Source organism: Coregonus clupeaformis, unplaced genomic scaffold (assembly GCF_020615455.1).
Source record: "Coregonus clupeaformis isolate EN_2021a unplaced genomic scaffold, ASM2061545v1 scaf0707, whole genome shotgun sequence".
Lineage (NCBI taxonomy): Eukaryota > Metazoa > Chordata > Actinopteri > Salmoniformes > Salmonidae > Coregonus > Coregonus clupeaformis.
In genome coordinates, this window is record NW_025534162.1 from 70,895 (window position 1) to 98,522 (window position 27,628).

Consider the following 27,628-nt stretch of genomic DNA (forward strand, 5'->3'; position numbering starts at 1 on the left):
GTCCACATGCCCTTGTTTAGGGGAGACTGAGGGAATAATCTATGATTACGATATCAGCTCATTGAGACAGAACTGTTAAGGGGGCAGGGGCCGATAAAGACCATTGGATATAGTAAAGAGAGTGGAGAGATTTACGTGGCAGCTAATGACGCTTTCCAAGGGCCCTTGGCATTGACAGCGACACAAGACCCGCGAGGTGTGTTGGCAGGGTGCCAAGCCAAACTGCTTTTGCGTTAGCCTATAGCGAGCCAATAACGAGGGCATTACAATGACAAAGCCATGTCGTCGTGGGAAATCCCAGAATAGAGTTCTCATTTCGGTGCGGAGCCCCCTCAGAAATAGACCACAGAAACTGTATAGTCAGTTAGTGACGCGCTCTCGAGTTCACACAGTTGCGTTTTCACACGAACTTTGTGTGGGTCAGTGTGCCCGCCTCTAACATGCATTCCATTTCACCTGTTGACGCCGACAGCACACTGCGATCTGTCATTTTCACTGGGAGTTATTTGAAAGGATTGAATCAAACCAGAGACAAGAGAGAGAGGAGAATATAGACATCAAAGCTCTTCAGACGGGATACGACAGCAAACAGAACCTCTGAAAGTTCTCTGGATATAGTTTGTATGATTGAAAGCGAAAGCGTGCGCCGGTCCAAACCCATCACTTCTTTATTTAGTCACTCTGTTTTTATGAGCGTCTATTTTCTTCAAATTCAGGAACAACACTACACATTTCCCCCCAACAAGAACGCTTTTGAAGAGAGGACGGCATATTCTCAGGTAAGGCATGAGTTCTTTGTTTCTGTTCTGTGTCGCTGTCGTTTGATACATTGTATCTGGTGAATGATCGCGATTTGATAATAAGACTAGGATTATTTTTATTACACAGTAGCTACCTACAGTGTCTACTTAAAGTGGTCGTCTGTTTATTAATGGTCTTCATTGGTGTCATGGGAAGGGATGATGTCGAATTGAACTTGACCGAGCATGTAAATAAATGGAACACAATCTCTATTATTATATTTACAGAATGCCAGTAGACTACTGTAGCCTACTTTCTAAACTATTTATATAAATAAACTATAGGTCTATGCCATTCATAAAAATGGACTATATTAAATAATACATCTATCATTAGGCTATTAGTTCACACTAAGCCAAAGAGCCTACTTAAAAAACTATTCATGCAAATTGTGTACATGCCATAACTTAAATAACAACTTTTTTGGGGGGGGGTTTAGTAGTTTTTAAATGTCGGAATGCTTTGTTGTATGATGATGAACATCCAGATACTCAAGATTCTATGACTACATGCTCAACATTCTATTTGATTACCCAATATTTGGGACTTTTTGCATGAGTGCATAAGTAGCTAGATGGGCTAAAATTGTCCTCAGGCCTGTAGCTTTTCAATGTGTAATTTTCACATTGAAACAATGAGGACCATATCTGGTTCAAATCCAAATATGTTATTTCTTAATGTCCCAAACCTCCTGTCCCAGGGCAGTGTTCTCCTCAGTTTATGTAAACTCACATTTGTTTACCAGACTCTTCTGATATCTGTTGTTTATCACTTCCATCAGCACATAGTGTAAACAAAGGAGAGGGGGAGTATAGGATGATGCTGATGGAGGTGGAGAGAAAAGATTGCATGGGAAGGGTAGCCGTCAGGGGAGTCCAGAGCACATATCTCTCTCCTGTGTTCAATCTCTCCTTCTTTCTTTTTCTCTCACGCCCCTTTTTTTGGCTGCACTTGTACAGCTCTATATCTGAGACCTAGCCTGTCATTAATGGGTCGTGATTTCGCTGACCTCAGAACGGAGAGATTTGCTCAGCCCACTGGAATCTCTGCTAATGTTGTTCAACTAGCAAATATTCAAAGTCTGTGTAATTAGTGGTGTCTTCGGACCATTCCAGTCAGTTACGTTTGCGTGAATTATTCTATTAATGCAGTGGTATCATAGTGTGATAATCTACTTTATTGGAGAAACAATTAGGCTTATAGGGTAACTTACTTGGTAATTAACTTACAGGAAATACAACTAATCATCTTCCCTAACAATCAATGATCCTAGCTTGTATTTTAATCTTCAACCTTTTGGTCCCCTAAAAACAACAACAAATGTATTCCCCAACAGTAACTAGTTGGCTCAGCTACAGTATCATTCTAGGAGTCTAACAATAGGCCTATCCTCCCTCACACCTAGATGACAGTCAGTCATGATATCTCACCTCTCATCTGACAGACAGACGCCACACAGAGCTGTCCAGCCTTGGTTGTATTCATTAGTTACCAAATGGAAAAAAACTGACTGAAATGGGGAGGACTTATCCAATAAGAAACGCTCATGTTTGTTTTTAAAACGTGTTTGGGTGCCTTAATGAATACGACCCTGGTTCCTCTCACATGCTCTTCCTGCTCAGGCCCCAGTGTGGTGATGACAGTTTCCTCTCTCAGCCCGTAGCCCTCCATAGGCTATGGTGGTATACAGGGGGACTATCTCAGTGGGCTCTGTCATAGCTCTGAGGTCATACAGCTGAGGCTGGTCACCAGGCATTCCTGGGAACCTGATGTGTCAGGACACAGTGTGGTGATGACAGCTTCTTGATAGACCACCGTAGCCCTCCATATGCCACCATAGCCTTGCTATGTGGGCTCTGAGGTCACACAGCTGATACTGGTATGGTCACTACCCACTGGGCATACACTGGTTGAATCAACGTTGTTTCCACATTTAATTGAAATTACGTTCAACCAACGTGGAATAGATGTTGAATTGATGTCTGTGCCCAGTGGGTAGGGTCCAAAAGGGCACCATATTCCCTATATGATACACTACTTTTGACCAGGTCAAAGGTGACCATAGGGAATAGGATGTCATTTCTGACATGCCTATTATATAGTGCACTACTTTTGACCTGGGCCATGATCGAAAGTAGTACACAATATAGGAAATAGGGTGCCATTTTGGACACAGCCTGGGTATTCCGGGGCACCTGATCTGTCAGATGTCACAATGTGCTTGTGGCTAACAGGTCAGGTGGGAGTTGGATAGGTCAGTTGTAATCCTCTGGAGAGTACTAGAGAGCTGAGCGATACAGTAACTGTATTCTATGGAAATGTCCTTTATTGTTACAGTTGACCGCTATTGACATTGTGTGCAAGCCCATTGTGAGGCTGGCAGACGGGACAGACTAGTGGGTTTGAATGGAGCACAAACTCATCCTAATCAGGATGTTGATTACATACTTCTCCCTCAATATGCAGAATGGCATACATGGATGACAGTAAGTTTCCTTTTTTAAGTCTTCAGGACTCAACGAAGAGAGACACTTTAGCTAGTTGAACTGCTAGTGGGTTATGTATGTGACATTGTAACACCTGATGCCTTTTCTGAGGATAGTGCAGCAAAGGGCTCACCAATGCAGAAAAGACAGGTGTTTTTATGTTTCTCAGGTGAGAGCAGCTCTTGCTCAATATCAGCCAGACAAAGGTTAAAGGTACAGTCCATACATTTGATTTTCATCCCAAAATGCTCTGGAGGACTGATGGGGGTTTTGTTTGCTAGTGTACCCTTCTTAAAAAACAAAGAATAAGACAAATATGACCAAACGTACAAAGAATATACTTCTTGGTGTAAATGTTTGTGTTTATACTTGGTCTGGCCACCAGGGACAGAGCTAGTGTGGACTGTCCCTTTGATTGAATGGCAGGACCAGGTCAACCCCTAGATGGGCAGTTGTGTTGTGTGTATAACATGTTTCCCTGGTGTCCTTGCATTGAGCACATAGTGAAAACAAACCCTCTGCATTCAGGCACGCATACGGCATGCCAAAGTTAAGTATTTTGTTACATATGTTTGACGCGCAAAATAGCCTAGCTCTTGTCAGTTGTTTTGATTGTAAATGTACATATGGTTTTGAATAGGCTACAAAGTGCTTATCCTGCTATTTCTTTGTAATTTCTCCATAAAATTCAATTGGGGAACTCTGGTCACAGTCAGTGTGACTCTGTGAGAGACCGGCACATGCCCCTTTGCCCTTCCAGTCTTAAAAGTGGCCGGTTGTTTTGGGTAAAACATTTTTTGTCGCTGTTGTTCTGAACCCACTGCCTGCAAGTCGTCGTTAAATTCGCGTTAAATATGTGTCATTTAATTAGCCACTAAGATGTTGCCATCTATTGCTTTTATGTAACTAAATCATCCAAGTCATAATTGCCCTTTTTTTAGTTTGTGCACCAGCCCCCGAAAAGGTTTGTGCACGGCCCTGGTGAGAGATTATGTTATTGTAGCAGTACTGCTGTATTCTGCTGTCACTGAGTTTGACAAATGATCCACAATGTTCCATGAACATTCCAACAACATTCCAACACAAGACAATTATCTTGGATATTATGGTACCAAAATGGCCACCATCAAATGATCAAACAGAGTTTGTTGAACTGTATATCTATGACTGTGGCTGCAGCCTGTCCTCTTCAGATAGATAAGGCTGATAGGCCAACCCAGTAAGGGGGTTGATGATGATTCCATCAGCTGAAGTTTAACTGGATCCAAACCTGACCTCAAGTGGTCAAAGGAGATAGAGGAAGAACATTGGCTCGTACACACACACACACACACACACACACACACACACACACACACACACACACACACCAATCAGTATCCTATGGCTGCTAGCAATAATTGCCCCTCAGGGATGAATAAAGTAGATTGTATTTAATTGAATCACAGTCCTGTAATCCTGTCAACACAGGTGGGTAAAGAGTGAACAGACTTCCACTTCTTTAGATATGGATGCATATTACTAACTGCAATGAATGAACTCCAATTCTGTACTTTCTCTTTCTCTCAATTTTTCTGTGTGTTGGTAGTAAGGATTGTGGAATCTAAATATTGTGGAATCTAAATATTGTGGAATCCTTGCTTCTGTTCATGTACGATCGATAACTGTTGAGAGAGCGTGTTTTTTTAAATTTATTTTTATTTCACCTTTATTTAACCAGGTAAGCCAGTTGAGAACAAGTTCTCATTTACAACTGCGACCTGGCCAAGATAAAGCAAAGCAGTGCGATAAAAACAACAACACAGAGTTACATATGGGGTAAAAAAAGTCAAAAAAATACAACAGAAAATATATATACAGTGTGTGCAAATGTAGCAAGTTATGGAGGTAAGGCAATAAATAGGCTATAGTGCAAAATAATTACAATTAGTATTAACACTGGAATGCTAGATGTGCAAGAGATTATGTGCAAATAGAGATACTGGGGTGCAAAAGAGCAAAATAAATAACAATATAGGGATGAGGTAGTTGGGTGGGCTAATTTCAGATGGGCTGTGTACAGGTGCAGTGATCGGTAAGGTGCTCTGACAACTGATGCTTAAAGTTAGTGAGGGAGATAAGAGTCTCCAGCTTCAGAGATTTTTGCAACTCGTTCCAGTCATTGGCAGCAGAGAACTGGAAGGAATGGCGGCCAAAGGAGGTGTTGGCTTTGGGAATGACCAGTGAGATATACCTGCTGGAGCGCAGACTACGGGTGGGTGCTGCTATGGTGACCAATGAGCTAAGATAAGGCGGGGATTTGCCTAGCAGTGATTTATAGATGGCCTGGAGCCAGTGGGTTTGACGACGAACATTTAGTGAGGACCAGCCAACAAGAGCGTACAGGTCACAGTGGTGGGTAGTGTATGGGGCTTTGGAGACAAAACGGATGGCACTGTGATAGACTACATCCAATTTGCTGAGTAGAGTATTGGAGGCTATTTTGTAAATGACATCGCCGAAGTCAAGGATCGGTAGGATAGTCCGTTTTACGAGGGCATGTTTGGCAGCATGAGTGAAGGAGGCTTTGTTGCGAAATAGGACGCCGATTCTAGATTTAACTTTGGATTGGAGATGCTTAATGTGAGTCTGGAAGGAGAGTTTACAGTCTAACCAGACACCTAGGTATTTGTAGTTGTCCACATACTCTAGGTCAGACCCGTCGAGAGTGGTGATTCTAGTCGGGTGGGCGGGTGCCAGCAGCGTTCGATTGAAGAGCATGCATTTAGTTTTACTAGTGTTTAAGAGCAGTTGGAGGCTACTGAAGGAGTGTTGTATGGCATTGAAGCTCGTTTGGAGGTTTGTTAACACAGTGTCCAATGAAGGGCCAGATGTATACAAAATGGTGTCGTCTGCGTAGAGGTGGATCTGAGAGTCACCAGCAGCAAGAGCGACATCATTGATATACACGGAGAAAAGAGTCGGCCCAAGAATTGAACCCTGTGGCACCCCCATAGACACTGCCATAGGTCCAGACAACAGGCCCTCCGATTTGACACACTGAACTCTATCTGAGAAGTAGTTGGTGAACCAGGCGAGGCAGTCATTTGAGAAACCAAGGCTATTTAGTCTGCCAATAAGAATGCGGTGGTTGACAGAGTCGAAAGCCTTGGCCAGGTCGATGAAGACGGCTGCACAGTACTGTCTATTATCAATCGCGGTTATAATATCGTTTAGGACCTTCAGCGTGGCTGAAGTGCACCCATTGTTCTTGTGTGTGTATAATGAATGTGTGTGTACTAGGGGTATGACACTTCAACTGTTGCTGATTATTGCTGAGTCGAGGGGAAAGATTAGCACTGCAGTGTGAGAGGGTGAGTGTGTCTTCTGGCCTCGGACTTGAGAGTTATGCATTGTGTCACCTCCGGATAGGACAGTAGTTGGATAACTCACACTAGAGCTGGGTCGATAAACTGAAAATGATCGACACGACCATACCGACCATGCTGATATTGTTCATTACGTTAAGTAGCCTATACTAGAGAAATTTGAAGTTTTGAAATTAAATACGCTTTGTTAATATGGGTGATTGTTAATGGGACAAGTGATGGCTACAACAATGAAACTAGTAGTAGTAGTTTAAAGGGTAATAAAACAAAACGTGGTGCACATTAATGTTAGAAACGTATCGTTCTATTTATCATTATCGCATCAATTCAAGTAATTTAGCGCAGCTGGATCGCCCAGCTCTAACTAACACACCCACACACTCCTTGGGACTGCCTCTGTTTATTCCTCTCGATTATCTCTCCTGCCACTCCTCTGCAATCAAGACCTATTAGCAGCACATTAGAAAAAAAATATCAGCTTAATCTTCCTCTCTATAATACCTTATCCCTTTCCTCTTAATTCTGTCCCTTTTCTACTCACTTTCTTTTCTATAGTGAGTCTCTTTGTGTTCCCTCCCTCTCTTTTCTCTGTATTCTCTCCCTCTCTTTTCTCTGTATTCTCTCCCTCTCTTTTCTCTGTATTCTTGTCCATGGCCCTGGTCAAAAGTAGGCAATAGAGTGCAATTACAGACTCAACCCTGATGTGTTTGTTTAGCCTATGTTTGTTGCTTTTGAATAACATCTGTGTTGACATGAAAGAATGGACTTTACTCCTGTATGGCTCTTTCTCCAACGCTGCAGTCTCTTACTGTTGATAGTGTATCTCAACTGGATAATGCAAACGTCCATTTGGGTCATATGGATCTGAGTCAGTCTTAGTTTAAACAAAGCTCTCTCACCAGCATTCACTCAAATGTTGCCCTCTTGCCAAAGCATGACCTCCATATGGTGCCATTACATTTAATATCTACATTTATGGTACGTAAGTAATAATAACTAATAACCTCACCAATTTGGCATACGGTATTACTAGGTCAAATATTTATGTGTAATTATGGGTATTGATGAATGGTAGCCATCCTCTTCAACATGCATGCATCCATGCTCACACAAACACGTGTGCACGCACGCACACAATTAAAAACACACATAATTAAAAACACAGTATATACATAGTTGATGCATGCAGCCATGCACTATTCTTCAATAAACAACATAGTATTGTATGTCTGTGTACAGCTCTGTGAAGTTGTATACCACAGACCCAGAATGTTTTCCATCTCCTCACTGGAAATATGACTCTGGCCTCTGACATTTTAGAACCCACTTCCTCCCCCCACTTGTCTCCTCTCCTCCTCCACTCTCTGTCCCTCTCTCTCTCTCCCCTCCTCTGTCTGTCTCTGTGCCAGTGTGCCAGTCTGTGTTTGGAAGCCCTCGCTCATATCAGATTTGTATATTTATCTCCATGCCTCCACTCCGCCAGGCCCCATCGCCTAATAAGGCCTGTTTAGGGGGAGAGAGAGAGAGAGAGAGAGAGAGAGAGGAGGAGCGAGAAAGGGAGAGAGAATGAGAGGGTGGGAAAGGTTTGGACAATGCGATTCCAGACTATTTTCCCACGTGTGTGTGTGTGTACTCGGTTGCTGCCTGTGAGTGTGTGCACTCGGTTTGCTCGGTCGGTACATTATATTTGCTGCTATTTTACTACTGATTACACTCGTATGAGCAAGTAACATAAAGACATTAAATAAGAATTCTCCATCCCAGACCTCACCAGTGATGCATATTGTTCATAATGTGGCTTTGTGTTGTGTGGGAGCAGTGTATAGTACTATGTACAGTGAGTATAGTACTTCAAAGGTGAATCCCCTTGATTCAATGTATATCTGTGTATGGTTATTGTAAGACCATATCATTGCACTGACTCAAATTTGTGTGCCATGCTTCCCCACAATGCACTTCAAAAGCTGGGAGGTGAATAGGCATTGTTTCCTGTACAGTACCCTCTGTACATACAGAAAAAGCCTTGTGCTAACAGTCCCTGTCCTGAAATACAAGCCCAAACCACCTTCCCACATCCTGCGTTCTCTCCTCTCTTTCACTATCGCTTTTTCCTGGGTGTTTTCTCCAACAACTGTAACAACTTTTCTGGAAGTCAGGGGGATATTTTGCTTTCAAGTGCTTAGTGCTGCTGACACACTGGTGTACTTCTCATAGTGTGGTATCCCTTCTGTGAACTGTCACCTGGTTCCTTTAGCTCTTAACCATGCAGTGTATTGAATTACCACTATATTCAGGGTCCTTGCTATCCGGAATCCTTGGGACGTCCCAACTCTGACGTTACCCCATTGAAGTTGACATTTAAAATTGGCATGGTAAGGGTTAGGTTTAGGTAAGGGTTATTGTTAAGGTTAGGGTAAGGGTTCTGGTCAAGGTTAGGGTTTATGGTAGGGACGTCCCAAGGATCCCGGATAACACTAACCCTATTCAGTCTAGTCATGTTAATGAAGGCCCCCTATACGGTATCTCTCAACATCCCTCCTCCTGTCCCCTTCTATCCTACAGAAATGCCCCTTCACAATATGGACACCCCGAGGAGCCGATGGGAGCATGGCTTGCGGCCGCCGTGGGTCACCCGATTGGCTGGAGGGCAAAGCCCCGCCTCTTCGGGGACGGAGTCGGACACAGAGAGCAGCAGCACAGAGAGTGAGAGGGTAAGGAGGAGTGGGTCTCACTTTGACTTGCGTCAGGTGGTTGGTTGTTTTATACTGGTAATGTGGTCAGAGTCAGATGCTGCTATCCAAAGCGACTCAACATATACATCAGTGTATGTGTCCAACGCTGGAATTGAACCGATAACTTTGGTGCCGCAGTCATCGCACTCTAACCAACTGAGCCAACGGAATGACTTTTAGATCCAGGTTGAATCTCTTTTAAATCGTCTGTGTGCGTTTCTTCTCCACCCCTCAGTCTCCAGCCAAACGTTTAGAGGCGGGGTCAGCGAGGATCCTACCGTTGCCCTCCATGCTGCAACAGCGAATCACAGAGATCGACCAGCAGAGGGAGGAGCTAAAGATAGAGGCGAGACACTGATGGATTCATGAATGAACTCAAGGGCCTGATTGTGTCTTATATCAAACAATTTTTATGAAGTGTGGTGGCTTGTTCAGTAAATGTGTCTGATTATCACAGCAAACCAAGTCTTCAAAGGCACATTCTGCATCCTTCATTGTGGGACTAACCTCTCTCTCTCTCTCTCTCTCTCTCTCTCTCTCTCTCTCTCTCTCTCTCTCTCTCTCTCTCTCTCTCTCTCTCTCTCTCTCTCTCTCTCTCTCTCTCTCTCTCTCTCTCTCTCTCTCTCTCTCTCTCTCTCTCTCTCTCTCTCTCTCTCTCTCTCTCTCTCTCTCTATCCTGTCTGCCACTCCAGCTGCAGCTGGAGATAGCCCTGTTGGAGGGGGAGCTGCAGGAGGAGCGGAAGGAGCTGCACAGACACACGCTGTATCTACAGACACTGCAGGAGGAGGAGGAGGAGGGCAGGCACAAGGAGACACACAGACAGACAGACAGACAGAAGGTCAGTAGCACTGTACTCACAAGGAGCATAAGGAGCCAGACAGACAGACGGTTAGCGGTACACAGACAGAGCTCCATTCTCTACCATCCAAAGCATACTGTCTTCAGGCTCGAGAGTGATATGGCCTGAACGTGAGTAGCTATGGTAGTGAGGTAGATACTGAGTTGCTCCATGTGACACTTTACACTATAGGCCTAAGCTATGTAATATTGCAATGATCTTACAAACAGATGGATCTTTATATAAAGAGATGACTGTTTCCTCTCTCATCCCTCATCCTCCTCTTTTCTCTCTCTCTCTGTAGGAGCGAGCCAGTCTGGAGGTGGAGAGGGCCCGGGTTGAGGAGCTCAGGAGGAGGTTGGAGAAGAAGGAGACACTGATCCCCAGTCAGCCAGAGGGCCAGAGAGAGCAGCTACTGATCCAACTACAACAGGTTATTTACTGATCCAGGAACAGTGCACTGACTGGGGTGGTATTCATTAAGACACGCAATGTTTTAAAACATTTTGCAAAACAAAAAGAAAATGAGCGCTTCTTAAGTCCAGGTTGTCCCTACCTGTTTCAATCCGTTTTCTTCCGTTTGGTACCTTATGAATAGTACCCAGCTAACTGATATTATGCCTTGCCACTAGACTGCGTGTAAAAGAGAATGCACTGCCTGTTTGTCTGTCTAGATGTAGTGGCGGTCGTTCACAGGTAGCAGCCTGGCAGAGTGGCATCACCTGCCCTGAGACCTGAAGTGAAGTCAACTTTGTGCAGTGGAGAGCTAGCTTTTGGTCTAGCCTCATATACAGTTCAATTCAGGTGCTGGTGACAGCATGGTCTCACACTGCCTCTGGTTGGTACCCATTTAACATCATGTGTTCTAATTCTAATCTCTCTGGTCATGGTTATGAAGGATTGCATGAGAACTCAAGGGGAAAGAAGAGGAAAGAGTGCATGAGGACATGAAGACAGAGATACAGTATAACAAACAACATCACCATAGAACATAACATTCACAACGCACTGCCTTGGGACATGACAGCTAGCTAAGCTTGCCTCAGGGGCACAAAGACATAGTTCAGTGCTATTTGTGTTAAGTTACTGTGTGTTCTTTCTTGTCGGCGGTACTAGTTATCTTTGTAGTACTGATTCTACCCGATATGTCAAAGTGTCAGAGAGGTATCTGAGACAGACAGGCAGGCAGACAGAGGGTTCATTGTGCATTTTGGCAGTGACACTGTCATGACGTGTCATTCTGATGACAGAGGATGTGTCCCACATGGCACCCTATTTCCTATATAGTGCACTTCTTTTAACAAGAGCCTTATGGGCCCTTGTCAAAAGTAGTGTACTATATAGAGAATATGATGGCCTTTGGGACACAAGCTAGAGACCTAGGACTTGGTTTATGGTCTGTGTTTAATGAATGGTCTTGAATGAAGTGGTCGGACCAGTTGTTTTTTGTTTTAGCGTTCTGAGCCACAGGCTCTTTCTGTACTAATCGACAGCTTTCTTCCATTTTCTGTTTGTTCCTCTCCTTCTGCATCTTTCTTTCATCACTTTCTCTCTCTGCATCCCTCATCACGCTCTCTTTTTCCCTCTCTCACTCTGTTCCATCTCTCTTTCCCTCCATCTCTCTCTCTCCCTCCATCCCTCTCTCTTTCTCTCTCTCTGTTCATCTCTCTCCCTCTGTCCCGCTCTCTTTCTCTCTCTCTCTCTGTTAATCTCTCTCTCTCTCTGTTAATCTCTCTTTCTCTCTCTCTGTTCATCTCTCTCTTCCTCCACCCCTCTCTCTCTCCTCCAGGAGAAAGAGATGGTGGATGCAGCCGGCCGGGTGTTCGAGGACTGGGAATTCCGTGTCCTGGAGAGCGAGGCCGGAATAGAGGAGGAGGAGAGCGAAGGAAAGATAGAAGAGAAGGAGAGAGGGAACGAGGAAGATAAGGAGAAGGAAATCTCATGCCAAAAGCATGCTGTCAACTCAGCGCAGGTAAGCCAGTGTCGACAGATAAGAAGACAACAACATTTCAGAGAATCTCACAGCTCCAAGCTGGTTCTGCTAGTTTGGTTAGAAGCTTATCCCCTGTCATGTGATATAAGTCACTGTTTACACTTCCTGAGTGATGCTGGACTAACCACCATTCAGGTTTCCCTTGAGTATTCTCTCCTTAGATCTCATTCAGGGTAGAATTCATTAAGGCACAATGTAGCAAAATTTCTCCCCACTCTGTTCCCCCAACGGTATAGTCACTCTCTGTTTGGTAACGGCTCCTTACAAGTAACCCCCCTCCCCCATCCTCCTCCTCTCAAACGGTGACATGAGCGTGAACTCTCCCTTCTCCTCACACTCTACGGCATCACCCTCCACTGTCACGTGACTGCCCAAACAAGTTAGGTAATTGCATCAGAGGCCGCTGTCGGAGGGAGGGAGGGAGCAAAGAGAGAGAGAAAGTGGAGAAAGATGTATAGATGAAGGGAGAGCTGGTCAATTGAGGAAATGGAGGAGGAAAGGAGAGGGACTAAAAGTAGAGAATGGAGAGAGAAGGTAAAAGAGGTATGGTGAGAGTGGGGGGGGGGGGAGAGGTTGAAGGATTGTAGCGTGAGGGAGAGAGAAGAAAGAAAGAGGATAAACTTAGGATATCATGTGATGAGGTGGGAGAATAGAGAGAGAGAGAGATGAAACAAGTGATAGTGACGGAAAGAGGGGAGGAGAGTGAGTGAGAGAGAGTTGATTCAGCTGCACTGTGGCCTTGCTTGGGTTGACAGCTTATCCTATACCCATCTCTCTCTCTCTCTCTCTCTCTCTCTCTCTCTCTCTCTCTCTCTCTCTCTTTCTCTATCCCCTCCTCTCTGACATATTTACTGTGCTGAGCTGACATCTCTAATTCTTTCTTCCCTGTCATCTCTCACTCCTCTCCTCTGTCATATTCATCCTTCATCTCCTCTCATAACTCAAATGGATGTTGGAAGGTGTGCCATTGAACATACCTAGAGTAACTAACTATTGACATAAGACATGAGACATAAGAGATAAGATAATGTGCATATTTAAAACAACAACTCTATAATAATAACAACAACATTATCTGTCTAACATGCCACTGAACATACAGTACATGAATTACAGGAGACAGAATGATGCGATGTTTAATATTAAGTGCCTGACATTTCATTTGTTAGATTTTTTTCTTTATTCATTGATTTCTTCAGGAGCGAATCGAGCAGCTTGAGAAGCAGTTGAAGGAGATGGAGACAGAGAAGGATAGAGAGATGAATGCCTTCAGGAAGGAGAGGAGAGAATTGCTTCACACCAGTCAAAGGGTAATAAGGGATCAGAGACTTATGATCAGCAAATGTCAGAACTTTAACTTTATTTATTAATTATTTATCAGGGAAATTATTATTATGTCTTATATTCCCCAGTGGCTCAATTATGATAAAAAATGATACATTAAATTAAGTGTCTGAAGTCCCCGCTTGTGCCATCAAACCCCTGCAACTTATCCAGAACACTGCAGCCCGCCTAGTTTTGAACCTTCCCCAGTTCTCTCATGTCACCCTACTGATCTACTGATAGCTACGTTATTGAGGAAAAATGTACTTTCTATGTCTGGGATATGTGGTTGTCCCACCTAGCTATCTTAAGATGAATGCACAAACTGTGTCTGCTAAATGACTAAAATATCATATATAAATGAAGTGCTTGGAAGCTAGATAAGAATGTCCATTGTTCCAGTGTTTTTATTCAATATTCATAAAGGTTGTCTGAAGCGCCAAAGTGTGTGATTTGTCAACTCCCTGCTTGGACAGTGATATGGTTTGTTATTGGACCAATGACATGCCTTTGATTATAATTATGACAGGGCAAGTTGAAAAGGGGGAGGAGACTAGTTAGAGACAGGGAAAGAGCACAACTGAACATAGAGCGAGAGAGAGAGAAAGAGGCATGACTGAAGAAAGAGAGGGAGGGAGGGAAGAAACAGAGGGAAGGGAAAAGCAGAACAGGGGAGGGTGACTATGAGGGAGAGAGAGAGGGAGTGAGAGAAATAAGCTGAGAGAATTTAAAAGAGACGCAACAACACCGGTAAGCTGAGAGACACCACAAATCAAATCTGCATGCATCAAGTGTGTTTAGATTGGGTTAATCAGAGACAGCATTTAATACAGGCTAAGTGTGTCAGTTAATACTAGGACGAGAGAGGGAGCGAGGGAGTGGCAGATAGGGGGAGAAAGGAAGGACAGACTGTGTGTTTCTGTATGACTGTGTGTGAATGCAATATGACTTTGAATGACATGCTAGTGTACTCATATGGGTAGTAGTCATAAATAAGAAGAGATGGAAGTGTTTTTGGCAGAGGGAAATTGATTTCATTGCTCATCCAGCCACGAGAGAGAGAGAGAGACTAAAAGAGAGAGAGACTAAGAGAGAGAGAGAGACTGAGACGGGTTAACAGAGAATGCATGCCGCTTCTGAATTGCTCATGTGTCTGAGTCAGGGAGAAGGGGAGGGAGTGAGGGAGGGAAAGAGAGATATAGTGAGAGGGAGATAATGTTTAACTCATTAGGGTGGTTCCTGAGAGCTAGCTTGTGTTTTCCATTCTCAGTGACGTGTATGAATGTATTTTACAACTTGTTACACTCCCACTATGTAATTTCATTATGTGTTATGGCTAAATGTTGACACAAACAACTTAGTGTGTCGTGTGGTCATCCAAGTCTTATGACTTACGGTCTGTCCTACCTAACTGATATGTCGAGGTCATTATAACAACATTCACTTGTCTCTTTTTCACTCTCCTCTTCACGGCTGAGTTTGTCATAACAGGTCATATAATGGTCATACTCCCATCTCTTATCAGGTCTTGAAAGAGAAGAAGCCGCTCACTGATTGGTCCAACATCCCCAGCTCGGTCCCTTGCATGATGTCACTCTCGCCGCTGACCATTCACAAGTCACCTCAGGTATATTGCCGTGTCAATGATCATGTTTGCCAGTTGTATGTGACACATACATAGACACTGATTTGATTCACTTGTTGTTTTTCTCCCAGTAATGTACAGAAACACAAACTCACAGTGTTATTCCCTAACTTCAGGAACAAGCCAAAGAATCCGTCAGTTTGCCCCGGAGACGGAGTTCGCACCGCAACAACAAGCTCGCCGATAGGCCGGTCTCGGCGCAAGGTGAGCTATGATTGGTGTTTAATTATGAATTCCTTTGTGTTTTTCATTTGCTTTACCTCAAATCATTTTTACATGGAAAAATATTTGCTTTCTCTTTCTCTATTTCTCTTTCTCTTTCTCTTTCATCTGCTCCTCTGTCTTTGTCTGTCTTTGTTTAGTTCCACCCCATCTCTCTCTTTCTCTGCTTCTCTCTCTCTCTCTCTCTCTCTCTCTCTCTCTGCGTCTCTCTCTCTCTGCTTCTCTCTCTTTCTCCATCTCTTTCTCTCTGCCTTTTCAGTTAGTTCTAAGGCATGTCAGTAGCAGATGTAGCTGTGTGTTATTACCATGTCATGAGCAGGATATAGCTGTGTGAACTGGATGAGCCAGTGGGGCTACTAGTCTATGGCTGTTCTTTAGAAATTCTGTTCAGTTTGTTTGCTCCGCTGCTGCCTAAATCCCATTTCCAGGATCTCTCTCTAACCCACTGTGTGTGTGTGTGTGTGTGTGTGTGTGTGTGTGTGTGTGTGTGTGTGTGTGCTGTCATCCATTCGCTCTCTCCATTCTCTCCTCCTTTCTCATGCTCTCCTTGCCCTGTCTCTTATATAATATAATAAGTGTGTGCTGTTTTTGTGTCCCTTCCTCTCTCTCTCTGTCTCTCTGCCTCTCTGTCTCGCCCTCTCTCTCTCTTTCACAGGGCTGGTGAGAATGGTACCTGACAGTCCGAGCCCAGAGCGCTTCACTTCCCCCCTCCCCTCCCACCGGCACAGCAACGGGCACAGCAACGGGCACAGACCTGGGCCCAGCAATGGCAGTGGTCTCCTGACGCCCTGTAACAGTGCTAGTAACTCCCGTGCTGCCAGGTCAGTGGAGGGGAAAAAACTTCTAAAGTCACAAAGTTTGTTAAAGGAACATGTTAGTGCGACTGTATTGTAAGTGAATAAGAGGAGGTATCTGATTGGCTGTCAGGAGGAGAGGGAAGGGATGAGTTGTCTGTGGAAGATTGATTGGGTGATTGGGTCAGAGTGGAGATGTAGTTGAAGTGAGGTGGCGTGTGATAAACTGGTCAGGTGAGTTTGCTAGGTGTGTGTGAGTGAAAGATACATGCAGCTCGGTCTGTGTGTGCATGTGTCTGTATGTTTGTACGTCTGTGTCTCATGTCTGACGACAATAATGTGAGAGGTGGACTCTGCTGACATGTATGTATTTTTCCTTCTCTCTCCAGCCCGAGTCTGGGACTGGTAAATCTGGTGGAGATTGAGAGGAGACTGAGGGAGGCCAAGGCAGAGAGAGAGAGGCTTCTCAAAGAGAGGGTGAGTCACCACCACTAACATCCCTAATCACTTCAGACACAGCATTAGACATGCCGGGTCATATTCATTAGGGCACACCGTAACAAAGCGGTTAAAGACGTTTGTTTATTATTGGATGGTTAATTCAGGTAGTCCCTCCCTGTTTCAGTCAGTTTTCTTCTGTTTGTTGCTTAATGAACACAACCCTGTTGTGTGACCACTGACTGATTACCATAGAGAATTAACATGACCACCAGAAGAAAACAGACTGTGAAATGGAAAAACCCTTAATAGAAAACGAACAAAACTGAACTATGTCATCACTACTGTGTGTCTCCAACACCAAGGAAATACACTCCCCTGTGTATTTATTTGGACAGTGAAGCTAAAACTTGTTTTATATGATGTGTCAAGCACAGAATTTCACCTTTTATTTTAGGGTATTTTCATACATATCTGTTTTATGTTTAGAAATGAATGCACTTTATGTGTCTAGTGCCCCCATTTTGAAAGTGTCATAAGTATTTGGACAAATTCACTTATAGTGTATTAAATGTAGTCAAAAGTTTAGTATTTGGTCCCATATTCCTAGCACACAATGACTACATCAAGCTTGTGACTCTTGTTGGATGCATTTGCAGGTTGTTTTGGTTGTGTTTTAGATTATGTTGTGCCCAATAGAAATTAATGGTAAATAATATATTGTGTCATTTTGGAGTCACTTTTATTGTAAATAAGAATAGAATATGTTTCTGAGCACTTCTACATTAATGTGGATGCTACCATGATTACGGATAATCATGAATGAATCGGGAATAATGATGAATGAGAAAGCTACAGATGCACAAAGATCATGCCCCCAAAACATGCTAACCTTTTTAAGTGAATTTGTCCAAATACTTATGACACCTTCAAATGGGGGGAGAGATGCATAAAGTGCTTCATTTCTAAACGGTAAAACAGATACAGTGAGGGAAAAAAGGATTTGATCCCCTGCTGATTTTGTACGTTTGCCCACTGACAAAGAAATGATCAGTCTATAATTTTAATGGTAGGTTTATTTGAACAGAGAGAGACAGAATAACAACAACAAAATCCAGAAAGACGCATGTCAAAAATGTTATAAATTGATTTGCATTTTAATGAGGGAAATAAGTATTTGACCACCTCTCAATCAGAAAGATTTCTGGCTCCCAGGTGTCTTTTATACAGGTAACGAGCTGAGATTAGGAGCACACTCTTAAAGGGAGTGCTCCTAATCTCAGCTTGTTACATGTATAAAAGACACCTGTCCACAGAAGCAATCAATCAATCAGATTCCAAACTCTCCACCATGGCCAAGACCAAAGAGCTCTCCAAGGATGTCAGGGACAAGATTGTAGACCTACACAAGGCTGGGATGGGCTACAAGACCATCGCCAAGAAGCTTGGTGAGAAGGTGACAACAGTTGGTGCGATTATTCGCAAATGGAAGAAACACAAAAGAACTGTCAATCTCCCTCGGCCTGGGGCTCCATGCAAGATCTCACCTCGTGGAGTTGCAATGATCATGAGAATGGTGAGGAATCAGCCCAGAACTACACGGGAGGATCTTGTCTATGATCTCAAGGCAGGTGGACCATAGTCACCAAGAAAACAATTGGTAACACACTACGCCGTAAAGTACTGAAATCCTGCAGCGCCCGCAAGGTCCCCCTGCTCAAGAAAGCACATATACAGGGCCGTCTGAAGTTTGCCAATGAACATCTGAATGATTCAGAGGAGAACTGGGTGAAAGTGTTGTGGTCAGATGAGACCAAAATGGAGCTCTTTGGCATCAACTCAACTCGCCGTGTTTGGAGGAGGAGGAATGCTGCCTATGACCCCAAGAACCCCATCCCCACTGTCAAACATGGAGGTGGAAGCATTATCCTTTGGGGGTGTTTTTCTGCTAAGGGGACAGGACAACTTCACCGCATCAAAGGGACGATGGACGGGGCCATGTACCGTCAAATCTTGGGTGAGAACCTCCTTCCCTCAGCCAGGGCATTGAAAATGGGTCGTGGATAGGTATTCCAGCATGACAATGACCCAAAACACACGGCCAAGGCAACAAAGGAGTGGCTCAAGAAGAAGCACATTAAGGTCCTGGAGTGGCCTAGCCAGTCTCCAGACCGTAATCCCATAGAATATCTGTGGCGGGAGCTGAAGGTTCGAGTTGCCAAACGTCAGCCTCGAAACCTTAATGACTTGGAGAAGATCTGCAAAGAGGAGTGGAACAAAATCCCTCCTGAGATGTGTGCAAACCTGGCGGCCAACTACAAGAAACGTCTGACCTCTGTGATTGCCAAAAAGGGTTTTTCCACCAAGTACTAAGTCATGTTTTGCAGAGGGGTCAAATACTTATTTCCCTCATTAAAATGCAAATCAATTTATAAGTAGTAGTAAAGAGCCAAATTAAGTTTTAGCTTCACTATCCAAATAAATACGTAGGGGAGTGTATATGCCCCAGCCTAGATAATGTACTTAATATTAATCCCCCTGTATGCCTCTTTCTAAAAAAGAAAAACAAATTGAAGAAGGTCTTCGAAGGGAGGCACCTTCTCCTCCAATATGATTCATAAGGACGCGAGGAGATAGGATGCAAGGAAGCACGGAAAGGATAATTGAGATAGAGCCTGTGTGTTGATCCAGGAGGAAAGGAGGCAGGTGGTGGTGGAGGACAGGAGGCAGAGAGGGCTGGAGGGCAGAGGAGCAGCAGAACCAGTAGAGTCCCAGACCAGGCCAGACCCTGGCCCAGAGGAGCAGGCCAAAACCACCAGTCCAGTCCCCAGCTCCCCTGAGGTACGTCTGTCTGTCTGCTCTGGCTGGCTGGTTGTCAACTCTGTCTGTCTGGCTGCTCTGTCTGTCTGTCTGTCTGTCTGTCTATCTGGCTGGCTGGCTGCTCTGTCTGTCTGTATTGTCTGCCTGTCTGTCTGTGTTCTCTATAGCACTATACATCCTCTGTAGCTCAATTGGTAGAGCATGGCGCTTGTAACGCCAGGGTAGTGGGTTCGATCCCCGGGACCTCCCATACGTAAAAATGTATGCACACATGACTGTAAGTCGCTTTGGATAAAAGCGTCTGCTAAATGGCATATTATACACTGCTCAAAAAAATAAAGGGAACACTTAAACAACACATCCTAGATCTGAATGAATGAAATAATCTTATTAAATACTTTTTTCTTTACATAGTTGAATGTGCTGACAACAAAATCACACAAAAATTATCAATGGAAATCAAATTTATCAACCCATGGAGGTCTGGATTTGGAGTCACCCTCAAAATTAAAGTGGAAAACCACACTACAGGCTGATCCAACTTTGATGTAATGTCCTTAAAACAAGTCAAAATGAGGCTCAGTAGTGTGTGTGGCCTCCACGTGCCTGTATGACCTCCCTACAACGCCTGGGCATGCTCCTGATGAGGTGGCGGATGGTCTCCTGAGGGATCTCCTCCCAGACCTGGACTAAAGCATCCGCCAACTCCTGGACAGTCTGTGGTGCAACGTGGCGTTGGTGGATGGAGCGAGACATGATGTCCCAGATGTGCTCAATTGGATTCAGGTCTGGGGAACGGGCGGGCCAGTCCATAGCATCAATGCCTTACTCTTGCAGGAACTGCTGACACACTCCAGCCACATGAGGTCTAGCATTGTCTTGCATTAGGAGGAACCCAGGGCCAACCGCACCAGCATATGGTCTCACAAGGGGTCTGAGGATCTCATCTCGGTACCTAATGGCAGTCAGGCTACCTCTGGCGAGCACATGGAGGGCTGTGCGGCCCCCCAAAGAAATGCCACCCCACACCATGGCTGACCCACCGCCAAACCGGTCATGCTGGAGGATTTTGCAGGCAGCAGAACGTTCTCCACGGTGTCTCCAGTCTCTGTCACGTCTGTCACATGTGCTCAGTGTGAACCTGCTTTCATCTGTGAAGAGCACAGGGCGCCAGTGGCGAATTTGCCAATCTTGGTGTTCTCTGGCAAATGCCAAACGTCCTGCACGGTGTTGGGCTGTAAGCACAACCCCCACCTGTGGACGTTGGGCCCTCATACCACCCTCATGGAGTCTGTTTCTGACCGTTTGAGCAGACACATGCACATTTATGGCCTGCTGGAGGTCATTTTGCAGGGCTCTGGCAGTGCTCCTCCTGCTCCTCCTTGCACAAAGGCGGAGGTAGCGGTCCTGCTGCTGGGTTGTTGCCCTCCTACGGCCTCCTCCACGTCTCCTGATATACTGGCCTGTCTCCTGGTAGCGCCTCCATGATCTGGACACTACGCTGACAGACACAGCAAACCTTCTTGCCACAGCTCGCATTGATGTGCCATCCTGGATGAGCTGCACTACCTGAGCCACTTGTGTGGGTTGTAGACTCCGTCTCATGCTACCACTAGAGTGAAAGCACCGCCAGCATTCAAAAGTGACCAAAACATCAGCCAGGAAGCATAGGAACTGAGAAGTGGTCTGTGGTCACCACCTGCAGAACCACTTCTTTATTGGGGGTGTCTTGCTAATTGCCTATAATTTCCACCTGTTGTCTATTCCATTTGCACAACAGCATGTGAAATGTATTGTCAATCAGTGTTGCTTCCTAAGTGGACAGTTTGATTTCACAGAAGTGTGATTGACTTGGAGTTACATTGTGTTGTTTAAGTGTTTCCTTTATTTTTTTGAGCAGTGTATATTATATTACATCCTTTCTCCAACCTCTCCTTTCTCCCTGCTTATTGCTCTCTCAATCTGTCTTTCTTTCTTTCTGTCTGTCTCCTCACTTACCTTGTAACGTTGATCTGTTTTATTTTGCATATTTATAGTGAAATTAAAAACATTATACTCATTCTTCTTCTCAGCGCTCTCTACCTCTCTTCCTCTCTGCGAACTTTGACCTGCGGGCCCACGTGGAGTCGCTGGGTCATGGGGTGGCGAGGTGCATGGGCCTGCGTATGTCCCCACGCCGCTGTGCCGGTTTCTTGACCAAGCGAGGGGGGCGGGTCAAGACCTGGAGGAGGAGGTGGTTCCTCTTCGATATGGACCACAGGCGGCTAGCCTACTACACAGGTGAGGGGGCTGAGAGAGAGACTGTGTGTGCTGTGTTGGGTGTTGGAGTATGTGTGTATAAGCCTTAATGCTAGGGCTGTTGCGATGACCTTATTACCGCCACACCAGCAGTCATAAGTCATGACCGCAGTAAAATTCCAACTGACCGTTGAGTCACGGTAATCTCCTGTTATGCGCTCTGGACATGCTTTGGTAGTACCCAACTTGCTAACGACCATCAGGTCCTAATGGCCTGGTACTCAGGGCTCTATTGTCCCTCTAACCACTCGGACATCAATGCAAATGCAATCGAAAATCACATCAAACACTTATCATCAAAACAGTATAATGTTTTAAAACTCACCTCACTGTGATGATCAATTTGAAGAAAGAAGTTCAACAGCAGGTTGAAACTGAGTGGAAAACATGGTCATTGTAGAAGTTGTTTCAAAGCCTAAACACAACGAAATGGACAGTCTTCTAAGGTGATAATTAATTAAAAACACCCACAGGCATATTATAGCTTATGCATACACAGGCTTATTGGCCCAAGCCCGAAAACAAAAACATAATTAAAATTATGATTGTGCAGTTATACAATACTTACCGCATATTATGCATGGCAGAAAAACATAAAACAAAACTGATTTAAGATGTCTTTGGTGCATAATTGGTCGAGCCTATACTCCAAAATTAAACAAATTTGAGTAATTGCCTTTGAGTGTGGATTGTATTAGTATGCGTACTGGATGGACTGGTTATCTAATGCTATGCTCCAAAATTTATATCCACGAGTCTGGAAGAGAACGGATAGCCCTAGTCGATGCAGTTGGTTCATTGATTGTGCAGGACGATTTTGAATAGCCTAATTAATTGGGTGACACATTACCTTTAGCTATACAGAATATTTCACCACCATGCATTTCCATCTCCTCCTCTCGCTCCTTTATTCCTTTCTCGAGCAGGCAGACGGGCTGTCAACAGTTTAATGAAATATGTTTCTTTGCGAACACGTTACTATCCATGTTCCCGAAAATATTTCACTTAGTTTTCCAAATTAAGCAATGTGGTTAGCTGCAGTAACAGGGTTGGAGAGCCCATGGCATACAGAGTTTTGGTGGAATATCACCTGTTGTGCAGCGAGAGCATGCTCCTGAACAGTTCTTGATGCTTGGAGTGAAATAAGTGTTCTTCTATTTATTTATCAGCTGCTCATATTATGCACATGCTCCACTATATAACCAAAGTAGCTTACCTGTCATCATTGAAAAACGGACCGGTGGGAAAGCATGCGGCCTCCATTCGCTATTCGAGTGCATACAGATGAAGTATTTTTTTCCCTGCCCCTGTTCAATGCCCATTTGATAATGGGCCATTCTAAATCAAAACTAATTTAACATATTAGTAAAGACAAGATTAAATTGAGAATAGTCTGATGGGTGAAAATGTAATCATTTGATGAGAGAACAGCTGTGCAGCCTGAGGCAAGGAACAGAATCGCAAGCTTTTTTTGATACTTTCTCAAATCATCAAAAGCCTATAGTCGCATCATGCAGGGACGCAACTTTGGTTTTAGAAGTGGGGGGGACATAATTGATTTTAATTATAATACTTTTTTCAGTCAGATAAACACTCCAAACAGCCTACCCGACCGCTCGGAGGCGTCCGCATGGTGCTAAAGCACACAGTTGCCTCGTTTTGTATCACATTCCAATGATACAACTGTGGGGGACAAAAATGCAATTTCAGAATGTGGGGGGGGCATGCCCCCCCCCCCCGTCCCCAGTGAAAGTTGCGCCCCTGGCATGCAGCCCATATATGTTTTGATTTCTAAGGTTTGTATCATTCACAACCTATGTTGCCAAATAACTCTAAATCTAGCATATAGGACCTGTTTCAAGTGATCACTTTTACGCTCAACATAGCCACTTCATATGCGCACTCGCTCCGGAATGGGGAAAAATATCCTTTCTATTTTATATTCTTCTTGCTATAAAATCATATAATATAAAATAATGGCATGGGACTTAGAAGCATATCTAGTCAGCTAAATGAACAAGCCTACAGCCTATGGCCCTCAAACTAAACTGGACCTCAAAGCCAGTTCCATTGCATTTCTTTCATTGTTCCCCTCTAATTAGGGACTGATTTAGACCTGGGACACCAGGTGTGTGCAATGAATTATCAGGTAGAACAGAAAACCAGCAGGCTCTGGACCTCGTAGGGTAACAGTTGAGTACCCCTGGCCTATGGCATTGAGCATAACCAGATAACTGTCACGCCCTGGCTCTGGGGACTCTAATATGTTGAGCCAGGGTGTGTAAAGTCTATGTGTGTTGTTCTAGGTTTCACATTCTGGTATTGTGGTTCTATGTTGGCCAGTGTGGTTCTCAATCAGAGGCAACGTGATTCAGCTGTTGCTTGTTGTCTCTGATTGAGAGCCATACTTTAGCAGCCTGTTTCCCCACAGAGTTTGTGGGATCTTGTTTCTAGTCTGTTGTGTTAGACCGTGAACTGTCACGTTTTCGTTTTGTTGGTTTTGATCGTGTCTCTAATAAAGAGTATGTTTGCCTGCAATGCTGCGCCTTGGTCCTCATCTCTGTTCGACGATCGTGACAATAACATACAGTGGCTTGCGAAAGTATTCACCCCCCTTGGCATTTTTCCTATTTTGTTGCCTTACAACCTGGAATTAAATTAGATTTTTTGGGGGGTTTGTATAATTTGATTTTGAAGATGCAAAATATTTTATATTGTGAAACAAACAAGAAATAAGACAAAAAAACAGAAAATCCCCGCCAAAGTCAATACTTATAGAGCCACCTTTTGCAGCAATTACAGCTGCAAGTCTCTTGGGGTATGTCTCTATAAGCTTGGCACATCTAGCCACTGGGATTTCTGCCCATTCTTCAAGGCAAAACTGCTCCAGCTCCTTCAAGTTGGATGGGTTCCGCTGGTGAACAGCAATCTTTAAGTCATACCACAGATTCTCAATTGGATTGAGGTCTGGACTTTGACTAGGCCATTCCAAGACATTTAAATGATTCCCATTAAACCACTCAAGTGTTGCTTTAGCATTATGCTTAGGGTCATTGTCCTGCTGGAAGGTGAACCTCCATCCCAGTCTCAAATCTCTGGAAGACTGAAACAGGTTTCCCTCAAGAATGTCCCCGTATTTAGCGCCATCCATCATTCCTTCAATTCTGACCAGTTTCCCAGTCCCTGTCGATGAAAAACATCCCCACAGCATGATGCTGCCACCACCATGCTTCACTGTGGGGATGGTGTTCTCGGGGTGATGAGAGGTGTTGGGTTTGCACCAGACATAGTGTTTTCCTTGATGGCCATAAAGCTCCATTTTATTCTCATCTGACCAGAGTACCTTCTTCCATATGTTAGGGGAGTCTCCCACATGCCTTTTGGCGAACACCAAACGTGTTTGCTTATTTTTTTCTTTAAGCAATGGCTTTTTTCTGGCCACTCTTCCGTAAAGCCCAGCTCCGTGGAGTGTACGGCTTAAAGTGGTCCTATGTACAGATACTCCAATCTCCGCTGTGGAGCTTTGCAGCTCCTTCAGGGTTATCTTTGGTCTCTTTGCCTCTCTGATTAATGCCCTCCTTGCCTGGTCTGTGAATTTTGGTGGGTGGCCCTCTCTTTGTTTGTTGTGGTGCCATATTCTTTCCATTTTTTTATAATGGATTTAATGGTGCTCCGTGTGATTTTCAAAGTTTCGGATATTTTTTAATAACCCAACCATGATCTGTACTTCTCCACAACTTTGTCCCTGACCTGTTTGGAGAGCTCCTTGGTCTTCATGGTGCCACTTGCTTGGTGGTGCCCCTTGCTTAGTGGTGTTGCAGACTCTGGGGCCTTTCTGAACAGGTGTGTATATACTGAGGTCATGTGACACTTAGATTGCACACAGGTGGACTTCATTTAACTAATTATGTGACTTCTGAAGGTAAGTGGTTGCACCAGATCTTATTTAGGGGCTTCATAGCAAAGGGGGTGAATACATATGCACGCACCACTTTTCTGTAATTTATATTTTCGAATTTTTTGGAACAAGTTATTTTTTTCACTTCACCAATTTTGACTATTTTGTGTATGTCCATTACATAAAATCCAAATATAAAAATCAATTTAAATTACAGGTTGTAATGCAACAAAATAGGAAAAACGCCAAGGGGGATGAATACTTTTGCAAGGCACCGTACAGTAGGCCAACTCATATTCTGTTCTTCTGAAATACATTTTCTTCATATCATAATGTTTCTTTAGACCTGCCTAAAATAAATAATGGATTTATTGTGATGGTATATATTCAATTGATTTATTATACTTTTAAAAAATGTAGATGTTGCAAATGCGCACATCAGTGGCTTGTATGTAGCTTGTTTGCGTGGAGGCCTGGAGATACTAAATGTGTTTGTTAATTGCTGGTCAATTAATGTGAGACTGGTAGTTTTTTGCATGAAAATAACCGGCTGACAAAATTTCATGACCGCCACAGCCCTACTAAATGCCTTTGCGATTTGTGTCTGTCTCTCTCTCTCTCTCTCTCTCTCTCTCTCTCTCTCTCTCTCTCTCTCTCTCTCTCTCTTTCTTGCTCTCGTTCTCTCTCTAATTGACTGTTGTTTACTTTCAGACTGTGATGAGAGGAAGCTAAAGGGGGTGATCTACTTCCAGGCTATAGAGGAAGTCTACTATGACCACCTGCGCACAGCCACTTCAGTGAGTCCTCATATACAGTATCTTATCACCATAGAGAGGGAACAATGTGCCCATGATATCACCACAACTGTTAAAGAGATGATCCATTCATGCATTCAATGCTTGAGTATCCCATCTCTCTCTCTCTCTCTCTCTCTCTCTCTCTCTCTCTCTCTCTCTCTCTCTCTCTCTCTCTCTCTCTCTCTCTCTCTCTCTCTCTCTCTCTCTCTCTCTCTCTCTCTCTCTCTCTCTCTCTCTCAGTCTCCGCGGCCCAGCCTTACGTTCTGTGTGAAGACGTACGAGCGTCTCTTCTTCCTGGTGGCACCCAGCGCCGAGGCCATGAGGATCTGGATGGACGTCATCGTCACGGCAACAGACGAGCACAGCCGCTACTGAAGTTGACTTTACAGGAAGGGGTTCCTGTGTCTGACCTACCCCTGGGGCTGAACCTCCATTCACCTGGCTGACCTGGCAAAGCTGGCTACAGTTTCAGCAGTTTACATTATGTGGGGGAAAACTGCAATCTTCAACCTCCACCCTCCAATGCGTGTAAAACCCAGCTAGGCAGCCATTTTGATGCCTGAACTTTACCTCATATGAGTGGTTGAGGTGAAGGTGAGGAGTGATGAGCAGAACATAATGTTCAGGAAAGCTCTCCCTGAAGGAACTGACAATTGATTCAGGATAGTTTCTTAGGAGCTTTGATGGGACTGAGTGGCAGTCTGTTACAGGTTCTGTGTGGAACAAGAGACGTTTAGAGGATGGCGGAGGGACAAGGCCATGGGAATATAAAGACTTGGACGTGAAAGCTGGAGCAACCATTGAACATCTTAGAGTCAGTGCCAACCATGATTTACTGACAGACAAACCTTTGATGTATTTTTATTAGACTCAAATCAGGATTTACTGGTTGGTGTCTCTCTAGCAGCTGTGTTTGAGCTCCCTCTTGTGGCCAGAATGAAGTATTGAAGTACCACAGCTTCATTGAAATATACAGGTAACTGCCAAAATAAAGGAAACACCAACATAAAGTGTCTTAATAGGGCGTTGGGCCACCATGAGCAAGAACAGCTTCAATGCACCTTGGCATGGATTCTGCAAGTGTCTGGAATTCTATTGGGGGGATGCGACACCATTCTTCCATAAGAAATTCCATAATTTTGTATTTTGTTGATGGTGGAAAACGCTGTCTCAG

At 44.2% G+C, this 27,628-nt stretch overlaps 1 protein-coding gene across 2 annotated transcripts; it reads left to right on the forward strand.

Annotated features, from left to right (window-relative positions):
• Positions 1–55: 55 nt before the first annotated feature.
• LOC121558827 (pleckstrin homology-like domain family B member 3) lies at positions 56–27,628 on the forward strand. 2 transcript variants are annotated; one of them, XM_041872185.2, is made up of 15 exons: positions 63–779; positions 9,218–9,366; positions 9,623–9,733; positions 10,080–10,226; positions 10,531–10,659; positions 12,016–12,198; positions 13,419–13,529; positions 15,068–15,169; positions 15,304–15,391; positions 16,065–16,230; positions 16,593–16,680; positions 19,333–19,482; positions 21,534–21,741; positions 26,369–26,454; positions 26,695–27,628. In XM_041872185.2, exons 2-15 carry the CDS (start codon positions 9,220–9,222, stop codon positions 26,827–26,829), a joined length of 1,851 nt encoding a protein of 616 aa, XP_041728119.2. In that variant the 5' UTR covers positions 63–779; positions 9,218–9,219; the 3' UTR covers positions 26,830–27,628. The 2 variants fall into 2 exon arrangements, with proteins under 2 accessions (XP_041728120.2, XP_041728119.2); XM_041872186.2 differs by lacking the exon at positions 13,419–13,529 and having other exon boundaries at positions 56–779.

Excerpts from the sequence above, each read along its gene's own strand:
- LOC121558827 (XM_041872185.2), top strand. The coding sequence starts at position 9,220 with ATGCCCCTTCACAATATGGACACCCCGAGGAGCCGATGGGAGCATGGC. Across the intron at positions 15,170-15,303 it reads CCATTCACAAGTCACCTCAG|GAACAAGCCAAAGAATCCGT; the intron begins GTATATTGCCGT and ends CCCTAACTTCAG. Across the intron at positions 21,742-26,368 it reads GCGGCTAGCCTACTACACAG|ACTGTGATGAGAGGAAGCTA; the intron begins GTGAGGGGGCTG and ends GTTTACTTTCAG.